A 26235-nucleotide genomic window follows, 5' to 3' on the forward strand; every position below is an offset into this window, starting at 1 on the left:
TGCTAGAAAAGAAGCAAAACTACTTAAGAAAAAGAAAGTAAGTCCGTTTGAGAGTCTTTCCAAAGTGTCATTTTTAAAAAACAATGTAGATGTGGCTAAAACATACTGGAGTGGAATTGGTTTCTGCATGTGAATCTGTTTAAGGCCCACAGCATCATTGCTTTTGTGATATACAAAGCATCAGTGTTAACAGAATTAATCTTTATCAGTGTGGAGCACTTTCCGTGGTATTGAAATGGTGCCCAAGTACATAGAGTGATGTTTTAAGACCAGCCCAGATATAGGATCCAAGGACTCATTTTATAAAATTATGATTGGACATGCTCTGCCTCTATAAAAATATTAAAGTAGGCAGCAATTTAAGCTATCACAGAGAACATATTTTTTTAAAGAAAAAAAAAAACCCACTGGTTTTGAAGTCAGTAGAATCCTAAAATTGTTATATATCATTATCAAAAATATTCCTTTTTTTCACCTCTATGGCAGAGTTGGTTCAATTGCATTAATCAGCCAGGATCACAAAACTTTTCTAAAATACTGCAGGTAATCACCAGAACATAAGTCAGGCATCCAAGTCCATATAAAATGTCATCACCAGGCCAAGCACATTCAGAAATCCTAGCGACTCAAGAGGCCAAGGCAGGAGGGTCACTTGAGGCCAGGAGTTCGAGATCAGCCTGAGCAACATAGTGAGACCTCATCTCTACAGAAAAAATTAGCCAGCATGGTGGTGTGCACCTATAGTCCTGCCACTTGGGAGGCTGAGGCGGGAGGATCGCTTGAGCCCAGGAGTTTAAGGTTATAGTGGGCTATGATTGCACCACTGCATTCTAGCCTGGGCAGCAGACCAAGACTCTATCTCAAAAAAAATCAGAATAATAATAAAATTATCATCACTGTATCAACAGTTTTGCACAGGAAAAGAGACTGTCTAACTTCATCCTTTTTATAATGCTTAATCTATGTTTCATCTTCATTGGAATTTTGACAATTCTGTCTCCAAGCACGTTGATGTTGGCCTTTCAAAGTTTCTTTGACTTCCTTATAATTAAAGCAATTGCTTTAATTCTACTTTGTCAGCATGTTTCTTCATTAGCTATCCAGGAATTACTTGTTTTGATTTAAGTCTGGCTGAAGGAAACTTCTTAGATGGCATTAAGTACTTCATGTACAACGTGTTTCGGGGCACAGAATGATGTGCCAGGAATAGGGCTTTTGTTGAAACTTGACCAGCAAGTTTTCCCACTCTAGACAGAGGTGGAAAGAAAGCACCCTAGTCCCCAGCCCGGAAGACTCTGCCTTAGAGACTATAGAGCGGTGTATGTGGTGGGAAGGATGCAAACAGCACTTATGTTCTCATTCTATGTGTGTCACGTGTACAACTGATCACCCACTATAGGACGCCCTTTGAGCTCACCTGAAGGAAATGTCTTTTCCAAGCTTACTGGTAAAAAATCAGTGGTCTTAATACGTGTATTCTCTTTGTCACCTTGGCTCCATGTCAGCAGTATAGGCCTCCTCTGAAAGATCATCTCTGCATTTACTGATGTGTGGGGCAATTAACAGGCATGGAAGTGGCTTCTGAGAATATTATAAATATTATAGATGTGTTGGAGTGTGTAAAAATGACTTAGTAAAGTTGAAAAGATTCAGCACCAGGAGTTCTCTACTTGCTTGGGAAAACTTAATGGATATAAAAGGCAAGGTTAGAAGGTAATAAGATTAAGATAAAACCTAATCAAAATAACTCCTTGTTATGAAATATCCTTCTTGCCCTTCAAAATATCCTCTTTCTAACACAATACATTTATTGCATCTTTTAGTTCATTTATCAAAGATATTAGATGCCAACAATAATTTTTTATTACACTTAACTTTATATTTATTTCAAGGAAAAGAAAATATTTTCAAGGAGCCAGGTAATCAAACAAAATCAAGTAAAAATGACATTTTTTATTGAGTGCCCACAGGTACCAGGTACTTTAATACAGAGTATTTCATTTAATCCTCCTAACTATGCAAATAATTTTTATTGTCATTCTTGCAGCTGAAGAAATCAAGCCTCAGAGAAGATAAGCAATATGTTTAAGGACACACCATCTCCAAATTACGTGGCCCAGATGTGAAATTTAGCCATTATTCTTTCTGCTATAACACTTAGTCCTTCTTTTTCCATAATTGTGACTTCTATAACAAATGTAAAGACGTTTTATCATAGTAAATTAATGTAAGTGACTGCCCTAGATTGCCCAGAATGGAGAAGTTCCCCAGATGTGGAACTTTTAGTGCTAAAACCAACAGAGTCCCAGGAAAACGAGATAGTTGGTTCTCCCTATTTGAGAGGCAGATGTATTCAATGGGATGGATACATTTTCCGGAACTGCACTAACAGTCTTTCAACACTCTAGAATAGTATAACTCACCATTTATTTCTTGTCCTAGTGGTAAGTCATGATTTCAAATAGCCTTCCTTTTTCCTCCCACCACCACGCATACACAAACATGTCTCCAAACATGATGTTTCTAGTACTTAAACAAAAATCTAATAAGGAAAGCCAGTTTTTGCAAAACAATTATAACTAGGTTGATTAGAATCAAGGAGCAATCCAAAATAAGAAATGCCCAACCCAAAGAGACAGGTGGTTCAGGAAATAATGTATTCACTTTTTTAAACTACCATTTAGTGAACATTTACTAAGTGTCAGATACAATGCTAAGCATTTTACATGTCATATTTTATTTTATTCTCACAGTAACCTAATTTTAAAATAAGGAAATTGAAGTTCAGAAAGACGCTGTAGTTTGCCCAGTATTACACAGCTAGTAAGTGATAGAGATGTGATCAGACTCAACTCTACCAATAAATTGAAAACTGTTCTCACTGAAAACATTTATCATAGGATGTATTAAGACATGTTCAGTCAACTCAATTCATTTAGCTTTTTATTGAGCATGTATAATGCTCCAGGGTCCATGCTAGAGACCACACAGAATATACAGCTGAGTGAGCCATAGTCCCTGCCCTTCAACCATGATTTGTAAGAGAACAGTTGGCTGCGGGAAGATGAGATACACAAGTTAACAAGTAACAGACAAGGAGTGGAATATGGTGGGTGCCATAGACAGATACCATTGCTGTGAAATTTAGAAGAGGGAGAGAACTATCGGTTTGGGCAGACATTTCATAATTTTAAATGTGTCCATTTACCCAAAATTTATAAATCGTTATCACCTATTGTGGTTTTATACACACATAAATGACAGATGTTCTAGCATAACTTTGCCCATGAACATTGTGCAAAAATTGCTATCACCATGTCAGGTATCTACTGTATTAACAGTACATAAACTATATTAATATTTTATATATTATTAATGTAATATGTTATAATTTCCAGTTAACTAGATACAAATTTTAGACACAAAATATTAGTCTTAGTACCTATACTTTTTATTATATCAAACACTTCATTATATAATTGGATAAAATTATGTTCTGGTTAATTATGTTTAAATTTTAATGTATGTTATATGTATATGTACTACTTTCAAATGACTTAAAAACTGACAAATATAATTATCAGCAAATTATAATAAATAATATTTAATCTTTTTGTTAGTGATAACATAGAAAATACTTGTGAACTTGTGGTTACACAAAATTGTGTTGTGATGATCAATAATTATTACTGAATTGGTGAAAACTCAAAATACCGATGAGTATATTTCTTACAGTCAAAGGCTAGTTAACAGAAGAGGCCATAACCGTGTGGCGTTTGAAAAATATTGGTGAGACTATTCACTGAAATAGTGTGTCCTCTTTTTAGGACTTTTAAAAGGTAGATTGATGCTTCCCTAATTTCTATTAAAATATGTCATTATGATTTAGCTTTCTTCAATTCATTCTATAAAATTAATTTTATTAACCAAGAATTATATTATGCAGCACTTCCACACTTCACTAGTACAACAGTAATTGATATTCATAATAATGACCCCATGTCATCACAAGGCTCTAAAATGTCTTCTGAGTGAAAAGAGACTGGATCATGTTCATTATAACTTTACAATTTTAGTTATAGATACGTTCTATTTTATGGGTCATTCTTCAGATGAACTACTTAAAATTAAAAGTTTGTCATTATTTTATAGTTGACACATAAAAAAGATTAATCAGGTTGCCAAAGATTTTACATTCTGTCACAGCAACCTTAATTTTCCTAAAAGATCTGCCCAGGGACCTCTCACCAAGTCTGGTTTCTCATTAGGGCCTCCTCAAGTTCTCAGCTCATCTCCTGGGCAGTGATGCCTAACTCCCCATGGACCCAAAGAGAACTTCCAGCTCTCACAAAATCCCATTCTCAGCTCCATTCCCATGAGGATGACTCCAGCACAATGCTACCTTCGGAGTCTTTTCCCTTGTCTCTCCAATCCTTGACAGGAAAAGGAAGTTCCCTTAGAAAACGTGGCACCATTTAGAGATAGAATCTTCCAAGGCGACCACGTGCCAAAGTCTTTCCGCAAGCCCTGCCCAGATTTTCTGATGTGAAGCCACTACCTAAAGAACACTCAGTGCTCCCCACTGAACAGTGAGAACCCAGGCTCATCAGGAAATCCAGGGCTAAGCTATCGTGAGTCCTTTCCTTAGAATCACGCTGGAGTAAGCACCCTTTCCAACCTCAGCTTCCACTGCCCCAGAGCTGCAGGTAAGCTGAGCTCCTGCACTGCTGACTTATGCAGGACAGAGCCAGAGACCACTTGGGTACAGAGCCCACCAGTGAGGTCATTCTAGCTGCTTATTTCTACTCTCCTCCTTCCCTGGCTCCATACTTCCTAGAGTGGGAAGTTTGCCCGACTCTAGGAAATACCTGGGTAAAGCATTGATTTTGTTTTAAATCAACCAAAATTGAGTTTATTTTTATTTATTTATTTCTTTGAGACAGAATTTCACTCTTTCCCCCAGGCTGGAGTGAAGTGGCACAATCTTGGCTCACTGCAACCTCCACCTCCCTTGTTCTAAGGGATTCTTGTGCCTCAGCCTCCCAAGTAGCTGGGATTACAGGCACCCACCACCACATCTGGCTAATTTTTGTAGTTTTAGTAGAGACAAGGTTTTGCCATGTTGGCCAGGCTGGTCTCAAACTCCTGACCTCAGGTGATCCACCTGCCTCGGCCTCCCAAAATGCTAGGATTACAGGCGTGTGCCACCACGCCCAGCCCAAAATTGAGTTTAACACAAAAAGAATTTTTAATGAAAAAATGTTAATGTGATAGTGAATTTCATATATTTACACTCTTATGTTACTTACCTCAGGGAAGTTGAAAATTTCAACCCATAAATCCTTTCACTCTCATTTTCTAACAGTTACACATTTTGCCCATGGTCAAAATGGAGTCTTGACAGCTTCTGTTATAGCTTCCCTCCCTGAATAGCAGAGGGTGGAAATTTATGCTGCTTCTGTTTGTTCTACACCATGTTCACTAAACTGCTGGAAAATGTCCTGAAACCAACATAACTTGTGCATGTATTAGCATATATTCATAGACATTAGCTGGGTGTGGTGGTCGGTGCCTGTAATCTCAGCTACTCGGGAGGCTGAGGCAGGAGAATCCCTTAGAACCTGGGAGGTAGAGGTTGCACTGAGCCGAGATTGTGCCACTTCATGTTTGTATAAATCTGATAAGTGAAAATCTGATACCTGGACAGAAGATAGTGGGCTTTGTAGACAGGGTGTGATCTGGAAGAGACTGATCTCTTTCTTAGTTAGAGAAGACTTCTAATTGTGTCAACATAGGCAGCCTTTTTATATCAGAACATGTCTAGAGCACAGATAAACAAACTTCTATAAAAATGTCAAAATAGAATAGGCAAGGGAAGCTCAATTTGCTGATGCCAGATTCTTGTTAAGAAAGTTTTAATGATGCTCCCTCTGTTTGTTTGGTTGGTTCCTAGGGGAAAATAAGCTGGTAGGGGACCTTCTGGTCTTAGGAGGAGCCACACTCTATGGTATCTCTAACGTCTGGGAAGAATACATCATCCGAACCCTGAGCCGAGTGGAATTCCTGGGAATGATTGGTCTCTTTGGAGCATTTTTCAGTGGAATTCAATTGTGAGTAAAAATAACAAGAAATATAGATAGTAGAGGGACTGTCAAGACTTATTCTTACAATTTTTGTTCTTGGGATGTAAAAATCAATGCTGGAATCCAGACGCCAGCTTCCTGTACAAAGGACTGATGAAATCTGCCAACTCAATATCTTTATTAGTAAATTTCCTCCAAATTAAACAATTTTAATATAAATTTTTATAAAACACCTAATGTTTTATAAAACGTTGAAGATAGTTTGCTAGAAAGCATTAGAAGCGTTAGGATTGATTCTCTGAAACCAATGAGTGGGTTATTACTTAGAGAAGTAGAAAAACTAAGCATAAATGCCCCAATTCAATGCATTTGCAGAAAGGAACATTCTGTCTACTAGTGACAACCACCAGTAGAAAACCTATAGTTTAAAATTATCCTTTTATAAATGTGTGATTTTACTGCCCATGGATTTGCAAGGGTGGACCATATTTCAAATTTATCTCTTAGAATTTAGCATTTCTGTTTTCCTTAAAAAGGTGAAGATATAATACAGACATTCACTAAGCACCACAAAGTCAAAAGCACCAGTTTTGCAGTAATTCTATGACTGAAACAGGTAAGTCATCACTGACTATTGCCTCAGAATTTTTTATGAGAATAAGTTTCAATCAAAGAATTTTCCACTGGTAAAGACCAATATTTTAGCTTCATGAAAGATATAAAGAATGATAGTATACCCTCCAGTCAAATTTTACTGAATCCCTTTCTACAAACAGGTAATTCTGATTTTACCAGTCTCTTTCTACAAAGCAAGCACTTTCTAATTGCATGGCTTCAGTGTCTGAAATTATTTATGGAAGATAGTTTGGCATCACCTTAAACAGGTTTTACAAATAGACTGTTTCAACAATCCTCCAAATTTTGTCTTGAGATACTCGTGAAAAACTTCACAGCAAACAAGGCACAGTCTGAGAAAGATTTATTTGGGGTTCATTTTTGAAAGTGATGGCATTTTAAAGCCCCTAAATTTGGTGTGTCAGCTTTGTGAGAGGAAAAGGAATTACCTAGTTCAACTATTCATAGCCAACATTTTGTAGATAGATGACTTCTTTTATGGGTTATTATTCTTGAGTCCAAAAAATATGTTCAGAGATCTAGTGCTCATTTACTTCAGTTATAGTCTTTTAGAGTTGAGTGTTCCCTTTGGGGGACCCTGCTGCCAAAATAATGGAAGTGGCATTAGGGTGTCCTTGGCAAGTGGGATATATTGAGGGCTCACTGGAATCAAAGTAATGCTGGTGGAGTGATGCCAGTGCCACCTCCCCATTCTCTTCTAGATCAGTGGTTCTCAAAATATGGTCCTCTGACCAGCAGCACTGGTATCACATGAGAATTTGCCAGAAATGCACATCCATGGATCTCACCGAATCTCTGAATCAATTGCTAGGGTTGGGACCAGGAAACTGTATTTTAACACACTCTCCAGATGGCTGCCATGTACATTTAACTTTGAGAATCATTGCCCTAGAAAACGCTCAATCAGAAATTGATTAAACCTGCAACCACAGACATTTTCTGAACCTCACGGTTTGCTTTTCAAAAAGCATCTGTCAAGCAGAAACAAAGGCTGCAGGCAGACTGTTTGGATGAGAAGGGCAGGAAGGGTTGAGCTCCCCAGGGCCCTGTGGCACACCCTCACACACGGACCAGGTTCTTCAGGGAAAAACCGCAGGCTGCCTAATTAGACTTGCTTCTACGTGACCCAAAATTCTTTCTGAAATTCATCTGGTTGCTTCATTATTTGTATAAATCTGATACGTGAAAAAAAAAAAAGAAAGAACGAAAGTAGAGTGCGTTCTAATCTTGCTCATCGGGTTCATTTTCTTTGAATTTGCAGAGCTATAATGGAGCATAAGGAGCTGTTAAAGGTGCCCTGGGATTGGCAAATAGGTAAGGAGTTGGCTCACCTAAGATGCTCTTTTTATAACCTGAGAAATGTGTTTGAAGAATGATGTGGGTTGGGTGGAGCACAAACAAGGAAGGGATTTAGAATGGTAGGGGACAAGGGAAAATGAAATCCCTTCATCATTTTAGGAAATCCTGCACATTCTGAGAGACTAAATTGTATGATTCATAGTGTTTCCTAATTGAGCTTCTGCCCATTATCATCGCCAAGATGCCATTAGGGGAGACACAGAAGTGTGTTATTAGGTTAAAGACCAACAGAAAAAAAAAAAAAAAAAAAAACTGGCCTGAGGCAGTGATAGCACATAAATGACAGCAATTTGCCTTAGCCAAGAAACACTAAACTGATGTGACCATTAAAAAGTGCTACTTTAGTAAAGGAAAAAAAACTGAATTTAACAAAAAAACATGAAAGGAAACAATGTAATGGGCATTCTGAGCCCATAAAAACCTTTCAGAAGGGAGCAGTTTGCACAAAAGAAATGGTTAACTGATCTCCAAATGGACTTAGAAAATACCAGACATGCTTTGAGCTAGTTAAGTCATCCAGGACTTCTCAGGTTCCACCTGTTTCTAAAACCACTTTCCTCAAAGAAATTTAGGACAAGGATTTAAGATACTAGGAGATGCTCTCATGATCAATCTCAGCAAGCCCTAAAAAAGGGACTGACATTTAATACCCTCAGAACGTGTCTCCACAGTGAGCACAGAACGTAACGTGGCTTATGGAATTGTATGGAAAATGTGTGCAGAGTGAATGCAAGTGGCAGGGAGGGCACTACAGACTCTTCCCCACACTGAAGCTGGCTGCTTAAGCCATCTCTCCCTTCTATGACTTTGATACAACCTTAGCCAAATTCTGTGTCCATTAGGAAACACAATAAAAACATAAACTCCCGTGCGTCACTTTACCTACCTGTCCCCATCCCCTAAGCACATGAGGCCAACTTACTGCAGACATCATTCCCTCTGAAGGCACACTGTGAACCACAGAATTGTGCCTGACTCTCCCTAGGAGTTCTCTCTAGTCACTTCGAGGGCTGACCAGCCCTGTGTCTCAGAGTCCTGCCGTTTAATTTCTCTCCAGTTGTGCTACAGAATGATATAATTAAAGGAAAATCAACAGGGCAAGGGGAGAGAGAAGAGGAGGGCAACAGGGAAAGGAAACTAGATGCAGGTTACAGAAAGCATTTGTCTTTGTGACCCACAACACCAGAAAACAAAATGTTACCTGTGCTTGGTGGCGCTTCACATGCAGTGGTCCGTGAGTATAAATTAATTTTATATTGATGATAATAGTAATGATCAAAAAGAATTTGTCCTCAAACTATGTGGATGCCATGTGCATATCCACTGAGGTTCTGTTATAATTCAGTGTTAGTTAAATGAGTCATCAAAAGATAGTTTTATTCTGAGCTCTCATATTGCCATTAAAACGTCAGTCCCCTATAGTTGAAGATGATGAAGGACAGTGTAAAAGGAACACATTACAGAGCCATCCATTTAATTTCTGATTGGAAATGAGGCCAAAATGGCCTCCATAGCACAGTAGGGTGACTATAGTTAACAATAATTTATTGCGTATTTCAAAATAGCTAGAAGAGATTTAGAATGTTCCCAACACACACAAAAAAATTAATCAATGGTTGAAGTGATGGATATCCCAATTGCCCTGACTTGATCATTACACAATGCATGCATGTATCAAAATATCACATGTACCTCAGAAATATGTACAATTATTATGTATCAACAAAAAATAGCCTCGAGGGGAAATCAAATACTCATCTTCCTCTTTCTGAAGCATTTGTAGGGTTGCATGTGGGATGTGTTTACACCAGGGCCTCCTTGGCCCTCATTATCTTGCCCTGACCTACTGCAAGGTTCTGTTGTTAGCTCAATTCTAGACACATGGCATGCAGGGGATAAATGTTTACTAAGTGAGCAAATGAATGAATGACAAGCAACAAAGATGGTCCTATTCTTTCCTCTCTCATCTCACAAAATACAGACAAAAGGGAAGCAGTGGAGACAATGGCAGGAGACTTTAAGCTTGACATTGCACTTTCTTTCTGTGGAACTGGGAGATGGCATAGCAACCACTGCAATTCATGGGCCAGAGAGGCAGGGAGACATCAAGGGAAGGTCAGCACCCTCTCAAACCCACCCCACACTCCTTGAGAAATCACCTGAGAGGCCAAGCTCTGATGACTATGTCCTGGTGGAAAGCTCACATTCTTCTGTTTAGGAGAACAGAATCCAAGAGATCTTCATTTCTCAGCGTCTGTCAATGATTTTCTCTGCCTCCCCACTCTCCACATTAGTAATCTAACCTTGTGTAATCTCTTAGATAACTCATGTGGTTGCCATTTTATCAAAGTGGAAAGATGGTTGTTGTTTTTGTTTCCTTGGGATAATAAATATGTTTTCTATTTTTTTCCTTTGGTATACATGTTTTCTGTTTTCTTAGCTTAAAGCACTTTTAAAAACAGATTTTGTTATTTTCCGAAAACACTGGTCAATTGCAAAATACAGAGCAATTAAAAGCAAGAGGATAATAGTTATTGTTGTTTGTTTTTATTCCATTGTTTTACTCTACTGAACAGAAAGACTGGTTGTGATGATCTAATCAGTAAATTCAAGTCAAACGTATGACCTCATACGCTAGAATACCCTCCTGGGGAGCGGGAATGTTAGAGTCACATTCATAAGTCTAATAAACAACTTAAACATTCCCTTTATCCCATGGGTCATACTGTCATATTGTGGGTCATACTGTGCTAAAGGATGTGTGAACAAGTGTAATCGATATGAAAGTCAAATGTCAGAGAAAAGAAAAAGTGTGTTGCAGGTCAGTGAGCACGGGCTTGTGGTATGCAGGAACCTTCTTCACTTTTGGTGTTGTGGTTGATGCTTGTCTTGGTTTTGGTTTTAGTATTTTTCCTGGAGGCCAAAACAAAAGATTTGGCCTCTCCCTGAATATGGAATTATGGGATTACAGAGCAGGAAAAGACCTAGAGGATAATTAAGAATACACCTTTCCTGGCCAGGCGCAGTGGCTCACACCCGTAATCCCAGCACTTTGAGAGGCTGAGGCGGGTGGATCACTTAAAGCCAGGGGTTCAAGACCAGCCTGGCCAACATGGTGAAACCCTGTCTCTGCTAAAAATACAAAAATTAGCTGGTGTGGTGGTGCATGCCTATAGTCCCAGCTACTCAGGAGGCTGAGGATCGCTTGAACCCAGGAGGTGGAGGTTGCAGTGAGTCGGGATCGCACAACTGCACTCCAGCCTGAACAACAGAGCAAGACTCTGTCTCAAAAAAAAAAAAAAAGTATACCTTTCTTTTTACCCATGTTGAACCTGAGGCCTGGGGAGTTGAGGTGATGCTCGTCAGAGCATCTTTTTTTTTCTTTTTCCCAAAGAAAAAGATGAGATCAAATATATGTAGCCTATACAGACACATACTATATATATATAGTAACTCTCTCTCTCTAGATATATATATATAATATATTAACTGAGATATTGATTAGAGTCAAATAGGATGTTCCTTCAAAACTTTATTTCTCTTTATAATAATTAAACAATATAGATGAGTGTTATGTACTCAGAATTTAAAGTCAGGCTGCCTGTGTGACCTAAGGGCAAGTTACTTAACCTCTATAAGCTGGTCTTTTGCCTGTTTACTCACAGATCCATCTTTCACCCTTTCCTCTGCTCTGCTTATGCAAATCCACATCCCAGCCTCCCTTGTCAACTGGATTCCAGTCAGTTTTGGCCAATGGGAAGCAGTCGAGGGAGATTGGAGGTGGGAGAAAGAAAGAAACCGGTGTTTCTCTCTGTATCCCTCTGTTTGGGGTCAGATCTCCTCTAGATGTGGCTGAGTCTCCTCTGTGATTCTACCCCTGCTGGGCTTCCCTAACTTATGACCCCAAGTAACGTGGCCTTCCTCTTGTATTTCCCTAGCTCTTGGGTTATGAGTAACTCCCTGCTATTGCTAATCTTCAGGTTGTCTCACCATCCCTGTTTCCCCAGCACCCATTTGAACACCTTTGTAACTTGTACTCCATATAACATATCCTCTGTTTAACCCAGTATGGACTGTGTTTCTTGAATCTATAAGCCTATTTCCTAACCTATATAAAGAGGATAGCAATAGTTATCAGCATTATACTGTTGTGGAGATTAATTACTGTACATAAAGTACATGACATATAGTAAGTGCACAATCCATATTAGCTGATAATAGTATTTCCCATCTCTGTAGCTTAAATTACTTTAGTGCATAAGCACAAGAGTGACCAAATTCTATCCTTAGTGACAGAGAGAACATTCCAAGAGGAAATGTTTATACACATACTCTGTTATAAATGTACTGACTGCAGCCATTTTGTAGTTGTCAGTCAAAAAGCAATTCAGTTCATTTGTCTGATCATGCTGATCAATTGAAAACCCTACCTGGACAGAAAGGTGGACTTTCAGAAGCATTGTTAATGTCCATTAACTATCTAATGTCCATCTAAGAACAGTCAAGAAAGGGCAGCGATGCTGCATTCCAACTCTCAATTTAATCATGTGTTAACTAGGCTGGCTATGCTTTGCTTAGGAAACAGTATATTCACACGCAAAAACATTGGTTGACCTAGTTGTCAATTGCGATAGTGTATATATTCCACTCCTATCCCGCTACCTCTAATTTCTGCAGTATTTAAAAATAGGTTGAGAATATTTTAGCTGGAAGCATCCTAAGGTAGGATGGTTAGCAAAGTTCCATGTATTTATTTTCCTACTCTCTTTTGCCCACCAACTGGGCTTGTAAAATCTCACCACTTCTCTGAGTCCTCCAATTATATATCCAGCTCCCTACTGGACAGATCCTTTTGGATAATGCATAAGCGTCTAAAACAACACACTCAAAATGGAGCATTTTATTTCTCCTGAAAACCTGGTCCTCTTTTAGCACCCTCCATCTCAGTATATGGCGTCACAGTTCACCCAGTTTCTAAATTAGCCAGAACCCCTGGGCATGCTTCATGCTATCCTTTCCCTCACCACCTACATCAGGCTATCACCAGGGCCTGTTGAATCTTCACAAACCCAGACACTTCCCTTCTCTACTGCCGTTTCAAGTAAAACCAAGCAAGCTACCAGCCTCTCTTGCCGGGACTATGAAACCGCCATTCTGACTAGTCTTTGTAACTGGTCCCATGCTTTTCTCCTTCCAATCCCTTCTCCACAGAGTAGCCAAAATCATCTTTTGAAAATGTAGATCAGATTCTTTTAGTCACCTGCTGCGAACTCCTCAATGGCTTCCTTGTACAACTAGAATAAGATACACATTCCTTTCCAAGACGTGCAAAGCCCTGCATAATCCATTCCCTTCCCAATTTTCCAGCTTCCTCTGCCTGTTCTCTTCATTCTGCTCAGCCATTCTGGCCTTGGTCAGCATCTGGAACACTTGAGGCCCTGTCCCTTTCAGGAACTTTTCGTGTGCAGGTTTCCTTGGCTCCTCTCATGGCAGTCTCCTTTTGGTCCGTCAGCACTTGAGGTAAATGCCACCTCCACAAAGTAGCCCTACCCCACCACCCTGTCTAAAGCAAGCTCCTGCCATTCTCTTTAAGAAACCCTTGTCTTTCTGCATAGCATTAATAGCAACTCTAAGCTTTCTGTCTATCCTGTTTTTCATTGTTCCTAGCCCATAGCAGAGTGCTCAGGGCATAGTTAGTACTCAGAGAATAATAGTTGAATAAATGAGTGAATCTACCAACAGAGCCCACAAGTCAAAGTCCACGCAAAATGATGGAAGGGTATTATTCTGGAACTTTCTAACCCAGTCATGGTATTTAAACTAGTGACACCTTCAAGAAACAAAACAAAACAAACAAAAAAAGAAACAAGGCTCTGTTGCCTAGACTGTGTTCTGATCAAGTTTTATTATTTTTAGTGGATTAATCTAAGGATGGATCTTGTCACAGATTTCTTTAAGGAGTACCAAATTAATTTTTATGTCTTTTCATGTATTAGTCATAAGTTATGTAACATTTATTGCATTTTTAGTAGCCTGGTTAAAAGGAAAATGAACTACAAGTAGCATGAAAACACATCCAGGAAAACTATCCGTTTTTAGGGAATTCAAACTTCTGGAATTAAAAACCAAACTAATATTACTGCGATAGAATCTATGCATAGGACTTTTACCTTTCCTAAATAGGAAAGTGGCTGGTCCCCCTTCGTCCGAGGGCACTTCCACCACGCTAGAGGGGGCTGTTGTACTGAGTTTACTTACTTATGTTCAGAATAATTTTCTTGTAGATCTGATGTGGCTTTTCATATGCAATGATGATTTTGTGCCCTTAAGCACTTTTCATATGGGCAAACCCAATTTATCTTTGGATGAATCCCTGGTCTTCATAGTCAGAAAGACCAGATATTCGGTACCTACCACACTCCCCAAAATCCATAAGTCAGAGGAAGCAAATCTGCCCACAGCCCACACCAGACACATTTAATCAAGAATTCCTTTGGAAAGTTTGTTTTTATTATGTTGTAATGCCCAGGCAGACACTGAATTGTAGCACTTATGCTTATCCTATGCCTTATTCTTTCAAGGTAGAGAAAAGAGTATTAATTTTTTTTTTTTTTTACATTTGCATTGTATCAACATTTGAGAAAAGTACAGATTTAGCTGTAAACTCCTGCTTGGGACCCTGCAAAATAGAGTACCCATGTCTAGGCTTAATTACAGAGAAAGAGAGAGAACTTTTGAGGATGAGAGATTGGCCACATAGTATTTTAAGGTCATGAAAGCCCACATGTGAGAGTTCACAGTAGGCCAGGATATGTGATGGAAGGGCAGGACTCTGTGTGTTGTGGGTAGGGCAGAACAGAATTCACGAATCTGGAAGAGACTGACAGATCATCCTGTGTTCCCAGCAATGAATTCATCCACCCAAAGCCACACAGTCAAGATTCCAATTCAGTATTCTAAGTCCAGGTCTCTTTGACATGCAAGCTCTTCAACTTTAAAGACAACGTAGTTATTCATCATTGTGGGCAATACATGATAGCAAACGGTTTTGTTGCTATTACTCAAATTAAAAACTAAGAGTTAAAAAAAATGTTTAAAAATAGATGAATAGCAAAAGCTGATTACAGCACAATTGGGAGAATTCAAAAACCTTGATTCTGTGTTCTGACTATCGCCACTAAGAGGCACTCCTTCCCAGAAGAAGCAAAATGTCAGCAATGCAATAAGAAGCAGATTAGTTCATTTTTCACACTTAAATTTTTATTTTTTGATCTTATTTTATTTTTGTACTGTGTTATCCAATAATAAGCACCAGTGAATAGGGGGAAAGAGAAACGGCCTTGTGTGAGTGACAGGTGGTGTGCCCTCTTCCCCTTCTTTCCTGCTGTGGATGCTGAAGATACCCTGGAGGAGGCCCTGACGCTGCCTTCTCTTTACTCTTCCCCCAGGACTGCTCTACGTTGGCTTTAGTGCCTGCATGTTTGGTCTCTACAGCTTTATGCCAGTCGTCATAAAGAAAACCAGCGCCACTTCAGTCAACCTCTCTCTGCTCACAGCAGACTTGTACAGCCTGTTCTGTGGATTGTTTCTCTTCCACTACAAGGTAAGTTGAGTGAGTGCTCCTTTGTGAAGATGATACTTTGTAGGAAACAATGAACATGGGTAAGAATGCCTGGATGTCAAATGCCCTGATTTTGTGTAGGGAATAAGAATGTAACCGGGTGTGCGAACCTCCATGATTTGGGTATTCACATTTCAATTATAAGACAGAGACATTTTGTCGTATGAGATCAGTAACTATGGACAATTGATAGTAAGAGATAAGAAACAGCCATAAAGGAAAGAGCTTTTGAATACTGGGGACAGTTTTCCTGACAGCATTCAGCCCAGAAGCTACTCTTTTTCCAATATGAACCTAGGAAGAGTTGTACAATTCCCAAACTACAGCTGCAAATGGATTCTGCCAAAGGCCTTGGCAGAGTATGTTCTCTTTGGAGAAAAGACACAATTCCTGCAGTTTCTGCTTTGCAGATATTTTTATAGCAAATATGAATGGAAAATGTTAATGCACTAGAAATAGTTTTTTTACTAAAAGATTGGGGTTTGAGTAAAGGAATGCGAAGAGATCATGTGAGGCACTGGCAGTGAATGCATCGGCCCTAAAGAAAAGAAGAAACTGTCCAGTCCAAAAATGTCAGCCTCTCAGAATGCAAAACTCTGCCCACATCTTCACCCTAGGGAGCATGATTAATTGATTATGGCACACTGAGGTCAGATCCTACTCCTCTTAACCCCACACTCGCTGCTGCCAATAACAATCAATTAGAATTGACATGCTAGAAGATACCACTTGCCATTCCTTAACTAGTCCTATAAGACAAGAGTCAACAGGGACTATGACCCAGTGTGAAACAGGCCAAATATGGAATGTCCAAGCAGATAAGACCAAACTTGGACAGCTGAAAGAAGAAGAGGCAGAAGAAAAGAGACACTACTCTGGCCACTTTTAGCCAAGTTCCTCACCAATGGTGTTACAGCCACCATCTGCAGCACTTGGGGGTGGCCAGCTGATGGGGCACCTTGGTGAGCAAAGCATCTTCATCCAGATGAAGCTGGGTATAGACGTTCCTGGAGAAACAATAAGCTAAAAAGAGCATGTACTTGACATGACCAGGGGCAAAGCAGCTGAAGTGAATCATCAGGATTACTACTGAGAAAAGCAAAAGTCATAGCCAAGAAACCAATGCAAAAGGCAGACACGGGTGAAAAAGAGAATACAAATGAAGCTGGTTAGTAGCTAGGAGGATCAGAAACAGATCTGAGAGAGGGTACAAGTTGAGAAAGTGGCTGTGACAGCAGACAGGAATAATGTTCCTATTTTTCCTCCAGCTTTATTGAGGTATAACTGAAGAATAAAAATTGTACTATATACAGTATTTAAGATGTACAACATGATTTTTTGATGTATGTATACATTGTGAAATGTTCGCCACAATCAAGCTAATTATATCCATCGCCTCACATCGTTACCTTTTTTCTGTGTGTGTGTGTGTGTGTGTGTGTGTCTGTGTGTGATGAGAATACTTTAGATCTACTTTCTTGGCAAATTTCAAGTACAGATTACCATTAACTATCATCATCATGCTGTAGGTTAGGTCTCCAGAACTTACTCATTTTATAACTGAAAGTTTGTACCCTCTAGCTATCATCTCTCCATTCCCCCGACAAGTTCCTATTTTATATGAAGCCTTTTGCCGAATACAGTGGCAAAACTAAGAGCTTAGAGAAAGTATCTAGGACTGGGCAATGTTTATTGTTTGCAATTTGTTTTGTCTGTATGGAACAAGCTGTTTCCCAAGCTACCTTGGTCCTCATAAAGAGTAAAAAGCAAGGTCACAATATGTACCTCTCGTACTGCTCCTAACCAGTGCAGGAAGACCAGCTTCCTTCAAAATCCCCCTCCTCACACATCCAGTCATTTTCCAGAGCTCTGGGGAGCACCTGGCAGTGGGTTCATCCTCACAGCAGGTGGCCAGCAATATTCTTCTCTCCTCCTCAGTTAAGCATCCACATCTAGTCCATTACTTGGTGTGAACTCAGTTCTTAGCAATTAATCTTGTAATTTACTTTGTAAGCTTCTGAACTAGAAGAATCCCTTTAATCTTCCTTAAGGAAAGATGATTAAAATCTGTTGTTCTGCTGAGGACTGCAGTCACTGCTTGGGCGGTTCAGATCCAGGCCAGCTCCCAGCATGCCTGAGAGCAGTGTTCCTGAAAGTCTGGTTTCACTGGGGTGCTTGATAAAAATGCAGATTTGTGGGCCACACCCCTAAGCCACAGAGTCAGTATCTGGAGATGTGTCTGGGGAAGTGTGGCTGGTAACAGGTTCCCCCTGGCAGTCTGATGCCCTCTGAGTTTGAGAACCACTGTCCTTGATAAGAGTGTACTCGAACAGCGCCTGTTCCTGTCTGAGCCTGTCCTTTCCCACACTTCCGCTGATGTGGGGTTAAACCTGGGGTTCCTCAAATTTACAAGCATCAGGAAATGAGAGGGCTGATATGCTAATTCTCTGCAATCCATCCTCTCCTCCTGTTATTTGTATGTTCCTATTCACTGAGGATAAGTAACTTTGCTGAAGAGGAAACCAGGTAGTAACCCCCCATTATGCCATCAGAAGGGAAACTCTGTTTTCTGAAAATTAAATTACTATATTCACTAATTTAGAATTGTAATGGATATTTTTATTTCATACAGCAATGATTTGAGGTTTTTTTTTGGTATGGCAAAATACACATACATTTTGTTACTATTTGAAAGATAAATTTTCTTAAAGCAGGAATTGATCCAACAGAGTAGTCATTTCTTCTAGTTAAAATTTATTTCTATTGCCTTTTTAAAAATTGACTATAATTGTAGATTCACATGCACTTTTAAGAAATAATAGAGAAAGCCCAGTTAACCCCTGTGAGCCCAAGTATCTGTGAGTCTCAATCAATTTGGAAAGTTTATTTTGCCATGATTAAGGGTGCACCTGTGACACAGCCTTAGGATGTCATGACAATATGTGCCCAAGGAGGTTGGGGAACAGCTTGCTTTTTATACATTTTAGGGAGACATAATACATCCATCAATACATGTAAGATTTACATTGGTTTGATCTGGAAAGGCCAGACAACTCAAAGCAGAGGCTTCCAGGTCACAGGTTAGATTTAAACATTTTCTGATTAGCAGTTGGTTGAGAGCATTATTATCAGTAGGAAGGAATGTCTGCTTTACCATAAGGGGTTGTGAAGACTGGGGTTTTATCATGTAGATGAAGCCTCCAAGTAGCAGGCTTCAGAGAGAATAGATTATAAATGTTTCTTATCATATTTAAGGTCTGTGTTGATGTTAATGCCAGTTGGCTCTTCCTGAATTCCAAAAGGAAGGAGGGTATAGTGAGGCATGCCCAACTCCCCCTTCCCATCATGGCCTGAACTAGCTTTTCAGGTTAACTTTGGAATGCCTTTGGCTGAGAGGAAGGGTCCATCCAGATGGTTGGGGGACCTTAGAATTTTATTCTTGGTTTATACCCTTTACCTAGTCACTTACACTAGTGATGACATCTTGCCAAACTGTAGTACAAAAAACCCACAAAACTGTAGTATAATACCAGGATGTTAACACTGATACACTCAACATCCAGGACATTTCCATAAGCACAGGAATTGCTCATGCTGCCCTTTATAACCACACCTACTTCCCTCACCCACCCCCAGCTCCTCAAAATCACTAGTTTGTTCTCCATTCCTATAAATCTGTCATTTCAAAATGTTATATAAATGGAATTACACAGTATGTTACCCTTAGGGATTGAATTTTTCCACCAGGAGAGGCGTCTTTAAACTAAATGAAATGTTGTGTGGAAAAGGGCTTAGTCAGTAAGCTTAAACTAAGAGTTTAAAAAATACTGATGTGGCCAGGCACAGTGGCTCACACCTGAAATCCCAGCACTTTGGGAGGCCGAGGCAGGTGGATCACCTAAGGTCAGGAGTTCGAGACCAGTCTGGCCAACATTGTGAAACTCCATCTCTACTAAAAATACAAAAATTTAGCTGGGCATGGTGGCAGGGACCTGTAATCCCAGCTAGTCGGGAGGCTGAAGCAGGAGAATTGCTTGAACCCGGGAGGCGGAGGTTTCAGTGAGCCAAGAGCGTGCCACTGCACTCCAGCCTGGGCAACAGAGTAAGACTCCATCTCAATAAACAAACAAACAAATAAATAAATAAATAAATAAAAATACTGATGCTTGGGTCCCCCTCTCACCAATTCTAAGCACCCAAGCATCATAGGTTTAAAGACTCCCCAGGTGATTCCAGGGTGCAGCCATGGTTAGGCCCCTGGTTCAGACTTACCATACATGGCTGCAAGCAGGTAGAACTGGGACCAAAGGGTGAAGGTTACAAACTTATTGCTAAATATAAAGACACATTGTTAACAAGTACCTGAAAGTGCAATAGACTATCTTGGGAAGCAGGAGTTTCCATGGCTAGAGGAAGCAGGACACTGATGTGAGAGAGTACCAAGGGGCCTCAGCTTCTGTGCTGAGGATTGGACCAGTGACCTAGTAACCTCTGAGAGCTCACTTGGTTTTACTATGGTCTACAATTACAGATTATTCTTAATGATGATGTCTTTAAGCAGCTTTCTGGTCTGGTTATAAATATCTGCATGTTGGAGGAGAGGGCTAGTTTTTCACAGATGTTGCTTATCCACACAGAACTAAATGACTAAATGAAGCTCGCCTGCCTAACATTGATTATTTGGGTTTTTGGGTTTTTTTTTCCACTTTCCACTCTTGGAAAAAATCCATTCCTTTTCCGTCCCATCATTCCACTATCTGCAACAGTTCTGCCTCTTGTGCTGACTGCTGTGCTGACTGGACAGTAAAGCCCCATGTTCCTGGGAAGCAAATGATCTAATTCTAAATTCGTCTATCTGAAAGGCATAGTGCTTCTGCAAACTCTAAATCTTACAAGACTTTGAGAAGTGGTTATGTATTTCTATTATTTATTACCTGACAACATTATTGAATCCAGAGCAGTAAATCTATAGCCATCCACAGAAAGCACAGGAAATGAACTTGCCTGGGCCTCAGAGACCCCCGAAACTAAGCCCAGGAAGAGACTGACATGGAGGCTTTTCCATTGGAGGGTGTACTGACTTTTCAAGGTCAGAGCTTGGTCTGAGGTCTACCGTCTTATAAGTATTGTACAAACAAGACACTGTTGAAATTGAAAGGATGTTAGCTTCCTGTTGCTGCTCTAACAAATTACCACAAACTTAGTGGCTTAAAAAATAACCCAAATTTACTATCTTACAGTTCTGAAAGTCAGAAGCCTACCTGGGCTAAAATTAAGTATTAGTAGAGGTATGTTGGTTCTGGAGGCTCTAGGGGAGAATCCATTTCCTTACCCTTTCCAGCTTCTAGAGGCCACCTGCATTTCTTGGTTCATGGCCCCTTCCTCCGTCTTCAAAGCCAGCAGTATGGTGTCTTCAAATCAGACTCTGCTATGTCTGCTTCTCTCTTTTGGACCTGCTATTACATTCAGCCCACCCGGATAATCCAGGATAATATCCTCACCTCAAAATCCACATCTGCAAAGTCCCTTTTACCTTGTAAAGTAACATATTCACAGGTTTCAGGGATTCGGGTGTGAACATCTTTGGGGGATTATTATTCTGCCTACCCCAATGGGACTAGTACTAATTCTACCAGGACAATATGGGTATACTGACTAGAAGCCAGGTCAGCTGGGATGTGTGGACATGTGGTTCAGAAGCTGTGTCTGGGCAGTGAAGACACATTCTCTGCCTACAGACACTGTGCCCTGTTGAGTTTCCTAACTGATGTTTAAAGTAGTTCAGGTTTCTTGCTAGTGTGTGATTTTAATAAAGAAAACACTAAATCATGTGGAGAGAGAATAAATTGGAGTGGGAAAACTATTTCAACATCTACCATGTAAAGTATGAATTAAGCAGCATAGTGTGGCCAAAAGAGCATAGACTTCAGAGTCCAAGGAGCCTAGATTTAAACTGGCTTCTGTGTATGCTTTAAGTTATTTGGGCCAGTTACTTATTCTCTCTAAACTTTAAGGTGATGAGATTTGCCTTATGGAAATTTAGAGGGGATTAAGTTAGGTAATGTATAAAAGGTGACCAGCAGTGATACGGTTCTCTGCTTAAACATGTGTTTCAGGATTAGTAATTCCTATCTCATTACATTTTTGGACTATTAACCTTATTCTAGGATTTTGTAACTAGATGTAGTGCTTAACAATTTTGTATGAGTTCTCTCCAACTTTTTTCCTGTTTGAAAAGGCAAGCCTGGGGTCTCATGCATTGAAATGTAGAAAACATTGTGTTAGGCATTTTCAACTGAATTATTTGATTCCTTTATTGCTTACCATGGAATTTTTAGGTGACAATCAGAAATACAAAACATCTGAGGGTTGTTAAAGTAAAATACCAATCAGTTCTTTCACTGTATGCCATCGTGTGCTGAACATTCTTGAGCAAAATAGCAGCTGACATGAAATATACAGAAAATTCCTTTTTGCCTGACATTTAAATGACGATGGCTTATTTCACGCATCTACTATTAACATGTCAAGGCTTAATATTGCCACAAAATTGTTGTAATAAAGTGAGAGTAATTTCATAAGGACATATTATTTTTGTAACTTTATTAAAATAAACTAGAAACTAACAGACAAAAATGAACATCATAAGTACTCTCCAAGTCCCCTTTAAACATGTCACTTGGGCCATTGGCTTATGTGGCTCTCCATGCTGAACAGCCTGAAGCCACAGATTATCCTATTTGAAAAATATCTTAGGAAGGTATGGGCTCCATAAAACTATTCTTGCATGAGGAGAGTGTTTTTATCATACAAATAATTACTAAAAAAAAAAAAAGAGAGATTTCAAAATCATTTATCCAAAACGCAACTCCAACTATTCCGGGTAATGTGATTAATGTGAATTTTGTGGGATTTCATGTGCATGTTTTCATTAGAAAGCATTCTGTATGTCTTAGTCTCATATTTATACCAGATCATTTTTAAATAATTGCTTTGAGTTACAAAACAATCAGAAAAGTTTTTAAATGTCAGCAGCCTGTGCTGGCAATCCAGGTGACATCCTATGAGGACAGGTGTAGAGCTCCATGATCCACCCTGACCCTCCCCGTCAGCTCCTAAAATTACATCCCACATGTGCCAGCTTCTCTTAGTGTTTTGTTGTGGTGGTTGCTATAAGAGATTTGGCAAGCAAAGTTTAGAAACTCTGGACCTGAGGTCATTATAATAACATATTATTATGCATTAAATTTAAAAGAAAGATATCCAGATAATATTTATTTATTCTGTACCTGTTATGTGCCAGCCACTGTTTGGGTGCATAACTTTTTATTTATAGGTGAAGATGATAGAAACACCAAATATCACCAGGCAGATAATGCAAAGGATAAGGTTCCAAAACACTAAAACTTTAGTAGACAGCAATTTCAACTATCCTTAACATCTGAGTCCCAGTGCCAGAGAGTTTACAGAGACTGGAAAGTTTCATTAAGAGTGGAATCTTTCATTAGACATGAATCAGTATCTTGAGCCAAGCAACCCTGTTGATCCTCTGTGGCAGTGAGCAATCTCAGTAATGTCACTGCACTTGAAACCAGGGCAGGCAGCCTCAACCTGTGGCAGCTGATGAGCATCATAAAAGCAATACTTCACTTCTTATTTTTTAAAATGCCCTCATAAGTAGCCTGTTAGGTTTCTTGTATCTTAAAAGGCTGTGGATGTTAAGCTCATAGTGCCCAAATGTAATTAGAAACAGGAGATTTAAAAATTAAGACTTAGTCTTTTATGACTCTACAATACTTTTTAAAGTTTTGCTGGTGAGAAGAGAATTAGGGAGACTGGCGTCTCTGAAGCCCAGAGCATTTCACATGGAATACCAAGGTGAAAGATCTGTGAACGTTTGACTTTGGCTTTCCCCTGCACTGTAACAGTACAGCCCCTTTTGAGGCTTCCGTCTTGCTGAATAAGTTAGGGTAAGTGTTGCTAGCTTCTAGCAGTGGCGAAGGGATGCATTTCCATGCAGCCATTCAGGAACCCAGGTGCCTTCCATTTTGTGGCTCTGCCATCCTCTAGAGCAGGAGTCAGAAAACCCTAACCTGTGAGCCACCCCCTGTTTTAGTAAATAAAGTTCTATTGGAACACAGCCATGCCCATTTCTTCACATATTATCCATGGCTGCTTTTGTGCTACAATGGCAGTGTTGAGTAGTTGTGACAAAGTGTATGACCCATAAACCCAAAATAGTTACTACTGTCTAGCTCTTTAAGAAGTCTGCCCGTGCCTGGGCTAGGCACTTGGAGTCCTCTGTAGGACTCCTTATTAGACAGCCTGGGGACTTTTATGGCTGTGTCTAAAATGATGTGTCTATAGCCCCTCCCATTCTCTTGGCCAGAACTCAGTCACATGGCCACACCTAATAATTGCAAGGGAGGCTGGGAAATGTAGTCAAGCTATGCAGGATGAAAAGCAAATGGGTTTAGTGAACAAGTAGCTGGTCTCTGCTACATTAGCAATTTCCGTTTCCCAGAAATATGAGAAGGACTAGAGAAGTTGGGAATAAATGGTGAGGCAAGCCCAGAATTATAGCCAGAAGCCAAAGTTCCTTCTACGTAAATCTATTCTTGAACTCCACCTCACAAAACAAATATTTTGAACTCACGTCATCATGATAAGCTGTGAGGAAAGATTGAACGGGCTAGAGGTACTGCAGAAGTTTCAAATGGAAAGGCTTGTGATTGGATTGGGGCATAGCCAGGAAAAAAACAGCTAGTTGTCTCCCAGGACAATGCCTGGGATGTGTTTGTCACCAAAGTGAACAGCCCGGCCGTTCAGTCACATTCACAAGATTGAATGGCAACAATCTTGCCCATTCAGTCACCTAATTTTGTCAGCAGACCTGTGTGGATCCATCTTCCATGAACCAGAATATTAATAAACCAAGCTCATAGAAATCAGAGTGTCATTTTGCTAAGACATAAAACAAAGAGTGGCTCGAACATTAAAGGCTGAAGCAGAACCACTACTCTACACATCTCTAGGGGCCACCAAGGACTGAAGACTTTTTTCAGCTCTATATTTAAAGTGTTAATAGTTGTGATTTACTCGCTTCCATGAAAGATGATTAACATTGTCCTCCCTCATTTCCTTTTACTGTATTATTTTTATATTATCAATATTTTAATAGTTAACTTCTGTAAATATAATCTCTATGGTTTTTAAACCGTATTTCCACACTTACTACATTTGCTGTACCACCAGTCTCTGAAATATAGATTCTCCTTTTCTGAATTTATTTTGATTAATCCCTTAGTAGGCTGGACTTCATCACTACTGGTATTGTCAGGAAGCAACTCAGCTATGTATGGTTGTATAGGCTGTGCACAGTGCAATTTGTCCATTTGTAGAGAATATGTTCCCTATAATGCAAAAGCAGGTGGTCATCAAGTGTCTTGTTTCACTGCAGAAGTACCATTGGGTTCGCAATGAGTCTACCAGGAAATGTTCATGGGGTTGCATTCCTAAATCTTTACTTCTTTGAAAACATGTCTACTCTTTAAATTCAAAGGATAATTCTATCCTAGGTTGCACTTTTTTCTCAGAACTTTATATATATATATATATATATATATATATATATATATTTTTTTTTTTTTTAAGTTGAGCACTGCACCCTTATATGGTGTGGATGTTTGTTCCCTCAAAATCTCATGTTGAAATGTAATCTGCAATGTTGGAGGTGGGGCCTTGTGGGAGGTGTTTGAGTCATGAGGGCAGATTCTTCATGAATGGCTTGGTGCCATCTTTATGGTAATGACTGCATGCTCTGTGAATTCACATGAGATATGGTTTTTTAAAAGAGTCTGGGACTTCCTCCTTGCTCTCTTGCTCCCTCTCTCATCATGTGACATGCCTGCACCTCCTTCACCTTCTGCCACAATTGTAAATTTCCTGAGGCCCCCACCAGAAGCAAAGCGAATCTTGGTGCCATTCTTATACAGCCTACAGAACCATAAGCCAAAATAAACCTCTTTTATTTATAACTATAAATTATCCAGTCTCAGATATTCCTTTATAGCAATGCAAATGGACTAATACACACTCAGTCCTTTTTCAATGTCATGAGTCACTGGATTTTATCATTTAAGGAGTTGTGTGACTTACTTTTCAAAAAAAGAGCTTGCAAGTATTATATCTCAGGGTTCTCTTTGTCTGACAACATCTCTAGTGTCTTTACATTCATAGGTCATCTTGACCTATGACCCATCCCACTCTCAGGAGTATAACCCCCTTGTGACATTATTCCCCCTTGAACTAGAGGAGTTCAATTGCTCCTCTAGTCCACCACAAATCCCCAGATAATGCCAAGCCCCAAGGACTCTCTACCTCCCCAAGAATCTTAGGAAGTACATAGTGGTTTCTATTCCTGACAATAGTTTCTTGACTGTTTCCTGAGTTCACCCAAACACCACTTCAATCAACCCTCTCTGAATTGCAAAGTTCTCTGTTAATCTCCAGAGTCAGCCAACTCCACTTCTTTCC

General features: G+C 39.6%; 1 protein-coding gene across 2 annotated transcripts in view; it reads left to right on the top strand.

Annotated features, from left to right (window-relative positions):
* Positions 1-26235, top strand: part of SLC35F1 (solute carrier family 35 member F1) — a 398879-nt gene that overhangs the window by 353911 nt on the left and 18733 nt on the right. For both annotated transcript variants that reach the window (XM_015137311.3, NM_001266534.1), the window contains exons 5-7: positions 5954-6110; positions 7981-8033; positions 15527-15681. In XM_015137311.3, coding sequence (XP_014992797.1) covers positions 5954-6110; positions 7981-8033; positions 15527-15681 — 365 coding nt within the window. The remainder of the gene's footprint in view (positions 1-5953; positions 6111-7980; positions 8034-15526; positions 15682-26235) is intronic.

This window comes from Macaca mulatta, chromosome 4 (genome assembly GCF_049350105.2).
Source record: "Macaca mulatta isolate MMU2019108-1 chromosome 4, T2T-MMU8v2.0, whole genome shotgun sequence".
NCBI classification, from domain to species: Eukaryota; Metazoa; Chordata; class Mammalia; order Primates; family Cercopithecidae; genus Macaca; species Macaca mulatta.